The 8,718-nt window shown below is 33.2% G+C and overlaps 1 protein-coding gene across 2 annotated transcripts; it reads right to left on the reverse strand.

Moving 5' to 3' along the window:
* Window positions 1–71: 71 nt before the first annotated feature.
* Window positions 72–5,609, reverse strand: LOC111396149 (calmodulin-binding transcription activator 4-like). Of its 2 annotated transcripts, XM_023022468.1 has the most exons (10): window positions 5,319–5,609; window positions 5,080–5,205; window positions 4,876–4,991; window positions 4,321–4,409; window positions 4,005–4,050; window positions 3,037–3,472; window positions 2,791–2,924; window positions 1,793–1,877; window positions 1,496–1,704; window positions 72–824 (listed from the first exon to the last, which is right to left on the reverse strand). In XM_023022468.1, exons 1-10 carry the CDS (start codon window positions 5,326–5,328, stop codon window positions 87–89), a joined length of 1,989 nt encoding a protein of 662 aa, XP_022878236.1. In that variant the 5' UTR covers window positions 5,329–5,609; the 3' UTR covers window positions 72–86. The 2 variants fall into 2 exon arrangements, with proteins under 2 accessions (XP_022878236.1, XP_022878237.1); XM_023022469.1 differs by lacking the exons at window positions 4,005–4,050; window positions 5,319–5,609.
* Window positions 5,610–8,718: the final 3,109 nt, after the last annotated feature.

An 8,718-nucleotide genomic window follows, 5' to 3' on the forward strand; every position in this document is an offset into this window, starting at 1 on the left:
TTATTAAAAAAAGGGAAAAAAAAAAAAAAAAAAAGACATTTTGCACACACAAGTTATTATACCAAGTCAAGTTTTACAAACAAGTGTCAACATACCAGAAAATGAAAAATCCAAAGAAGATTAAGATAAATAAAAATGTCATACCTCCCAAACCGTGCAGCCCAATGAAGCGCAGTCCAACCATTGATATCACGGAAATTTACGCTGACTCCAGAATTGAGAATTGGTTGCAATGCCCACTCATAACCCAATCCAGCAATGATGTGTATCACCCCTTGTTCGTTTTTAGGTAAAGAACAGGTCAGCTGGTTATTCTTTTGTAATCTAGAAGAAAGCCACAGTTCCAACTTGTCTCTCAGAAGTTCTTGCATAAGCCACTCCATGGTGCTTAATGATGTTGAAGTGCCAACCAAAATAGCATCAATGATTTGGCTCCATGAGTCTTCAGACGTTTTGGATTTGCCCAACAAATCACTTCTTGATTCAGAGCCATCTTCTTTTTGATCCGGTGGATCAGACAGAAGCATCTGCACTAATCGCACAAGCAACAGGAGTTCTTCTGGGCTCTTTCTAGCCTCTTTTTCCAGGATATTATTGCCTGCGGAAACACTAGGTTTAACACGGTATTCAAACTCCCAGATTTCACTGCAGGTCTCTCTATTTCCAGATGTAATGCAAAGCGGGACTTTTCCAGGCAACTGTGCAGGAGCATGGCAGCATATGACACCTTCTTGAATAATCTGAACAGGCACTTCAGTGTCACCAAACATACAAGCCCATGTAGACTCTGATGGTTTGTAGTGGAAAGTACCAATGATTATCACCTGCAAAGTTTAATTTTTTATGCTAACTTTGAATATCAATGTCAAAATGATAAACTCCAAACACAAAGTAGATCGCAATTATTGTAGATGTCATATTGGTTACAGAAATGGAACTCCTTTTCTGATCAATTCTCACAGAATTTTCTTCTCCATCTTCGAGTTAATCAATAAACTTTTCCATCTTCTATATGAGAAACTGTTCTACAGATTTCAAGCATGCCCATGAATTAAAGTTGGAAAAATGTTATGATGGATTGAAGATAAAGCCATCTGGAGGAAAATTCATACTAAGGAGCATGAGCTACTGTTTTAAATACAAATCACACAAAAAACTGTTAGGTGATAAGTAAATCACCCTATATCATACTCGAGCCAAAAAAATAGTAAAAAGATCATAATTGATTCAGTCAAATAGCAATGTGATTAGAAATATTCATCTATCTCGGTAAAGAACAGCCAATAATGAATTATTAGGCCTTCAGCAAATAGACAAATATAAGACAAACCTTTACAAGAATTTTTCTAATTGAAACTTGGGATTAATTATCTTATGTTACAAAACATATAGAAAATACTATCATGCAAGTACATGTTCACTGGCTTCTAAAGCATTTTAATATAGGTGAACATGATTTGTGAAATAGCTTTAATTTGTTTTACGGAGAGTATACCTTTGCACCCTCATAGGCATAACACCACTGTGGAGATATCTCCCGGATCGTGAACTTCTGCATCAAAATAAAATTTTCATGAAGAGAACTGGTCTGCCCTTGCCCAAATTCGGTTTGATAGTAGCCCTGATTGGTTTCAGAAGTATTCATCATGGAAGAGTATGAAGGATATCTGATAGACCCATGTTCCTGGGGAATCATTACAGGATCTGGCAATTTATGAGGGTGGTCAGAATGCCTTCAAACTCACAAGACTCAAAAAGTTCTTAATTGAAGTATTCCTTGAGAAGATCTTACACTTTTGGGCATCTTGTCCACCAAAATTCGGCCAATTGTAAATTTCTTGATTCCTTGCTGGCTCATTCGATGATGAATTGAGCCCCTGTTAAGTGCGAATATGTTATCATAGCAGAAGTATCTAGGTTTCCAGTTATTTAGGCCGAAAATATTTGATGACAGAAAATATATTCAATGCAAAAGTTTTCACATCAAAGGATTCTTTCTTTTTTATGTTGTTTATTAATAACCCCCAACATTTGGTGTGGCATAGCACTGCTGGTCTCATTTATAAGATTCATTTTTGATCTTTCAATAATTCTTCAATCAGACAAGAAGCCATGTGCACTCACCTGCTGAATTCAACCAGCCCTAGAAGTTAGACCAATGAATAAAATCAAATTTAATTCTCTTTGTACTTGGAATTGCTTGTCAATAGTCTTAGAGCTAGGAAGAAGTATATGAATCGAGTGAAACTAAAAAAGAAAGAGATCCCATAATCAGCAATCAGATGATTCATAAATCATTTAGTCAAATTATTGCCTACCACAAGAATGACTAAGCCAAATTATTGAGATTGTTTACCCTTTAGGTAACTGCCAACATTTACAAACTTGATCCTACCTTGACTGAAATGCACTCCTTTTATAAATTGCGTAGGAGAAAAAAAGAGATAAATCGAGAATTTAAATAAATTTGACTAAGTTAAAGGAAGGAATCTAGATAGGAACCTTTTTTTTTTTGTAATAAATGCCTACCTAAAAGTAATTGAATCATATTTCTGTTGAATTATTAAGCAATCAAAAATGATAAAAAGAGGAATCTCATACTACAAGAAAATAAATAAAGAAACATTTTGCCCCATTGCATATTTTCATAACACGGAATTAATAGCATAAAAAGGATGAAACAGTTAGAAGTATAATTATATTGGGAGAAACTTTTTTTTTTCCCACTATATATGTATGCATGTATGTTATCAAGCATAGCACAAAATAATAACTCAAGAGTGATCTCACATTTTCATTCAAGTGGGCATCATATGCTTCTGATTTGACATCTGGAAAATTCTTAGAGCTACCATATATTTCTTCCCAATTGTTTACTTCGACACCTGAGACTGCGAGTGATTGATGATGCTCAACATTGTCACCTGCAAGGTCATACTCCATTAGCAGCTCTTTCCACTTCTGACACCATTGTCATTGATAATCGTTTCAAGAACTCCCCTTTAATTACATAAATAGGTTGTAACTAACATATACCTGAACATGGTTGCAAAAGAAGACCGTCTGAAGCCTCTGGCCACTGAGCAGACAAATCATAATCATCTAGAGCGTTTCCTAAATAATTTGAGTCCTTATTCTCATTGTACAACATATTGATCTCTTCCACCACATCATCATTTAAACTTAACTGCTGCTTGATACTTTTCAATGCTTGATCTAAATCAGGATCTGATGAGTTATTAGTCTCGTCTATCCTCCCTGTAATGTCCGACTGATATATCCCACGACTCTCAACTCCTTGAGAATGTACTTCAACAGATCCAGGACTTGATGTATTTTGATTTGGTTCATAAGATTCGTTAATGACAACAGAAGAGCCTTGCTGCTGAGTTGTAAAAGAGAAGGGACTTGGACTGGAGATTGAAGAAGCTAATGGTGAGAGCTGCGATGCCAATATAGCATTCTGCATTCCCTGTAATTTACAAATAAATTGGATGTCTTATTGCAGGTCAAGTAGTGTTTGTCTATCTATGAGTTCACTTGTTACTATAGCCATCACGAGCGGAATGTAACCATTGTTTACATGTCTGAATAATACACCAGGAACTAGGTGGAATAATACACGACATCCAAAATTTGACTTTAAACAGCTGTGCTTATTTAATCCACCAATACTCAAGGCAGAAATCCAGGTAACCATAGCAGCTACACACAGTTTTGATGCAAAAATTAGCAATTTCTGATGCATCAGAAGTAAACATATCAGAATATCTAATTTCTATTGGTGATTGTCAGGCAAGACAATGCAAGATCTAAGCTATAGCCATTCAGTTCTACTAAGTATACAAATGAATATTGAAGATATAGCAAGTTTAAAATGAAAATAAATGCACAAGAGAAGTTAGAGTGAGCATCTTGTGGATTGTTGGAGGTTATGGTAAAAAGTATAGAAAAACATAATTACTTGATGTGCTTTGTCCACAGTTAGGTTAAAGAAGGCTCACCTCCTCAATGTCTCTGTAGTGAACGAGAACAATGTGCTCATAAGCCCTGTTGACCCAAGAAAAGAAAAAAGAACAGACAAAACAAAAGCATATGAATTTGGAAAGGAAAATAGTCTAGCCAACTCCACAGCCCACTTTATCTTAAAAATAACAGGGAATGTAAATTATAGGAAGCACATACATTGGATATACTAAAGAAATGATATTGGCATTATGGAAATTTTTCTATTTCTTACAACTTTAGTCTAAATTGCTGCTATAGCCAAGAAACGATAACTGTGTAAAAGGTAATACCAAATAAATATGTAATACTCACGGGTCCAACATCCAGTAACTGCGTCTCTGAAAGTTAGGATTCTGCTCTCCATGCGCATAGTAACAATTTATTGCTTCAGCATTCCCAACCTAGCCATAAGAAAAATTCCATGCAATGAGTTTACATCAACTGGCATACTCTATCTCAGCTGTAAAGTACTTTTAAATGAGGTCTCATATATAAAATTCTCCACGAAACTGATATAGTGATATATCTTGTCCCCTTGTGACAGTTCAAATAGCTGTACCCACAGTAGCATTTAAACTTTTAAAGGACATGACATGGATTCTGTTATTTATTCGCGTAATATCAACACTTCCAATGCGGATTTCATAGCTATGTTGACAATTGATGGCAATTCTAAACATTAACAGATTACAAAATTTATGCCTTAAAAGACCAGAAACATGCAAGATGTTTTTGCTCTCTTCTTGCTGATTAGAAAATTTTCATAAATATGAACAAACAGCATTTTCCTTGAACTAATTAATTATCTTGTTTAGCTAATTCCAAAAGAAGAATGATGCACATCAATATGAGAACAACATTAACAACCTTAAGCCTTTCGTGTGCTTCAGCAATAGTTCTCTGATCCTTCCTTTTGCGCCAACTATGACCATCTTTACGGAAATATTTCAGGACTCTCTTGTTGAATAGATACAAAGATCCACCTGTTTAAGCAATCAATAAGGACATAAAAACAACATCAAGATAAAGTAAAAAGCCTTAATTGAATAAATGTGAAAGTCATGAAATTACCAGATGGTTTTTGAGGAATTTGGTGTGTGAGCTGGTGCTCCTCGTAATTCTGCAATATGAAAAGCACTTCAGCAGGCTTTAGCCACCGAGTTTGAGCCTCTCGCGCCAAATGATTGATATCATATTCTGAAATTCAGAGCACAATTGCTTATGTAACTCTATTTTTCCATCGTGCAAAAATCTATCAATATAAAATTGCAGTCATAGCAAATCATGAGAAATGCTGAAAATCATTTTACCTGTTTGCATATTACTAATTCTATACAGCACAAAAAAATAGAACCGCAACAGTTGTTGAGCAAGAACTCCAATTTCAATTCTCTAAATCATTAACAAATCGATTCGTGATTTGTGAAGGAGATAGAGTACGGCGATAGATGAAAAAGGCACGGTTTCTGGGAGAGAAGGACACGACGACTTCGTATGATCGGAACTGAAAAAAGGGAGAAGGCAGGGTGAAAAGTCAAGTGTTAATTCGAATTGAAAATGAGTTCCGACAGCAAAAGAGAGACGAAACGGAGGGCGAGTAGATATTTATTCCCGTCTGGGCTCCATTCTAAAAATATATATTTTTTCCATTATCACACGTTTCTTAATAAAATTAGAATTTTGTTCTGGTGACAAAAAATTCATGATCGAAGCACTGACTTCATCTCACAATTGTCGTGAGTTTCACTATGAATAAAAAAATGCCGATCCTGTAAAATCATTATTTGAAATATATTTTTTTTTCCAAATTTTGATTTTGATGCAGCCCAAACAAGGCCTTATCTATTTGACTATAAAAAATATTTTTAAATATGAAATATCGTTCATTCACTTTCTTTAAAATTTATTTTATTTTCCATAACTTATTTTTAATTACATTTTTTAATAAAATATTTTTTACGTGAATCTATAATTTTTTCTTATACAAAACTCTAAATAAAAAAATTATTTTTCATAAAATTTATTTTAAAAAATATATATGTCAAAAATATCCTTACCCTCCTATTTTCAAATTAAATTAAGAAGAAGCTTTTGCCGCTACGGGCATGGCACTGTGGTAAAGAAGGAGGGTTCCACACGAAACATTGGAGATTCGAATTCTAGTGGCAGCTGGAAGGCAATATTTATGCAGAAAGAGAGTTGTCCTGTGGATGCAAAATTATGGTGCGTTTTGTCGCCTTTCCAAGAGTTCTGTCAACACGTTGTAAATGGAGGTCTACAGGGAGGAGAACCGCATCCCAAATGTTCAATCCAAGTGTATATAAGCTATGTCCGCATCCAAATTTGTCTAGGTGGCGGATCAAGAGGGAAGGTCGCAACTCCTCAAGATTAGTTAGGCGAAACTTGAAGAACTAAGTTAAAAAAAAAAAAATTTATTATTATTAAGAAGAAGCAACAATGACAAGAATAAAAACAAGTGAAATATTGGATACTAATTTTTCCGCTATAGCAAATTCTTTTTTAGGAATAAGCTATTTGTACATTCAAAGTGTACATTAATGTTAACATTGTGGGTGCCTAGAAATTTGTGTCATTGATTACTGTTGAAATCAATGACAAAAATATGTACCACCACACACGGTATTTAAAAAAAAAAAAATGGAAGAAGAAAAAAAAAACTATCAAAATGACTTCAACTGAAGCTACTTTTTAATGCAATCATGCTTCTTTACTAATGTCAGGGGACCACTTCTTTTTAATAAGACCCACTTTATAAATAATTTTGTTTAAATTAAAATCTCCTTCACCTTTAGTGCAAGTTGATTTTATCCCTTCTTGTTTAGCGCACGTGTTAAAATAATTTTTTGAATAATATATAAGTAAAAAGTAAGATAAAATTATGAAAAATAATAATTATTTTAAAATGTTTGATTGAAAATAAATATTCAAACGGGGCCTAATACCTCATCCAATTAGGCCAACAATAATTTGAACAAAGTTTAGGTCAAATTCAGGACCAATTATTTATGCAAAAGAAAAAAGGTCCGAGTTCAATGTCTGGATGAATAGTAGGTTTCAAGAGTTTTGCGCGTCGGAAATTTCTAAGTTTACAAATGACTATGAGACCGGAGTTGAGAATTTAATTCCCACGTTTATCTGCTGAATGATGTCTATTGCACTTTACTTGAAAATTCTGAAATATTTTAGTTTTACCTTACTTGACATGTGTGTATTAATTGAGAGAACCTCTTTTTTTTTTTTTTTTTTTTTAGCAGTAGTCATAGTTAAACGTCTGAAATACTTTATAGGTGTTAGATGATATTATAAGTTGTGAGAATATAAAAAATAATTAGTAAAAATTATTTGTGGAATGAACTTTTGATTCGAATGAAATAAAAATCAATTCGTGAAAATAATTTAAATAGTTGAAGAAGTCAATTAGAATAATTTCTCTATATCCTTTTGATCTAAATTGAACATCCAATGAATATCACCGTTTCTTCATATTCGCTTAATATGCATTGAATATATCAACATAAATTATTTATTATAGATATATATTATGTTCCTTATTTATCTTCTCTGTATCTTAACATTCGTTGAATAAAAACTTTAAAAAATTCATCTTTTGTTCCAAAATTTTTTAATGAATTTAATTTACTATCAATCAAATGGAATAAATCTGTTAAATATACATTGATCATAACTAAATAATTGATAAAATAATTCATGATAATGTTACTCAAATGATATTGTCATAGCCTTTGCTGAGGAACTTGGTGAGGGTACTAATAATGGAGCTGAGCTATTAGCATTATTATATGGGCTTCAACATGCTAAAAGGATGGGGATTAACCGTCTTGAAGTGGAGATAGATTCATTGATTATCGTTAATTGGTTAAGGAGGAAGATTTGTGGTATTTGGTATCTAGAAGATTACTGGGAAGAGATACAAGACCTAATGTCTATAATCTCTTGTAGAATTCAACACATATATCGGGAGAGTAACTCAGTAGCTGATATCCTGTCGAAATTGGGAGCATCTTGTGTTTCACATATCTGGATGGACTCCATCACAATCCCATCATCAGTTAGAGGAGCTTTGCGTATGGATAAATTGAGCATCCCCAATTTTCGTAGCTTTTCTCTTCACAGTTTGTCTTTAAATCTTCCAATGTTATTCTAGATTACAAGTAATTTGGCTTACTTTTATATGGATGGTGTTTTGCTAATCTTATGTAACTACGGTATTCATTCGCCACAAGTAAGGGTTCATCAATAAAACTCATTTAGTTTTTAAAAAAAATAAAATTAAATACATATTAAAAAGAAAAAGTAAGGAAATGAATGTGTCAAATATACATCCATCATAATTATATAGTTGACAAAATAATTAATGATAATATTGTCCAAATAATTCAAATGATTAATAAATTAAATACATATTGAAAAAAGTAAGGTATTATTAAAATAATAGAATTACAATAAAGATAGAATCGTCCAAAAAGTAATTCTTAGTTGATGTGATAATTAATATATTATATTATGGATAACATGTGTTATTGTATCATTTATTTTTTGATTTGTCCAAAAACTTACATATTATTGTGTTCAGATATGGTAGTGGGTTGGGTTCGAGGCGTGGGTGTGCCCCGCCATCCCCAAGCCTAGGTCCACCCTACACTCTTCCGCTTTGTTGCCCCATTTTAC

This window comes from Olea europaea, chromosome 6 (assembly GCF_002742605.1).
Source record: "Olea europaea var. sylvestris chromosome 6, O_europaea_v1, whole genome shotgun sequence".
Taxonomy (NCBI): Eukaryota; Viridiplantae; Streptophyta; class Magnoliopsida; order Lamiales; family Oleaceae; genus Olea; species Olea europaea.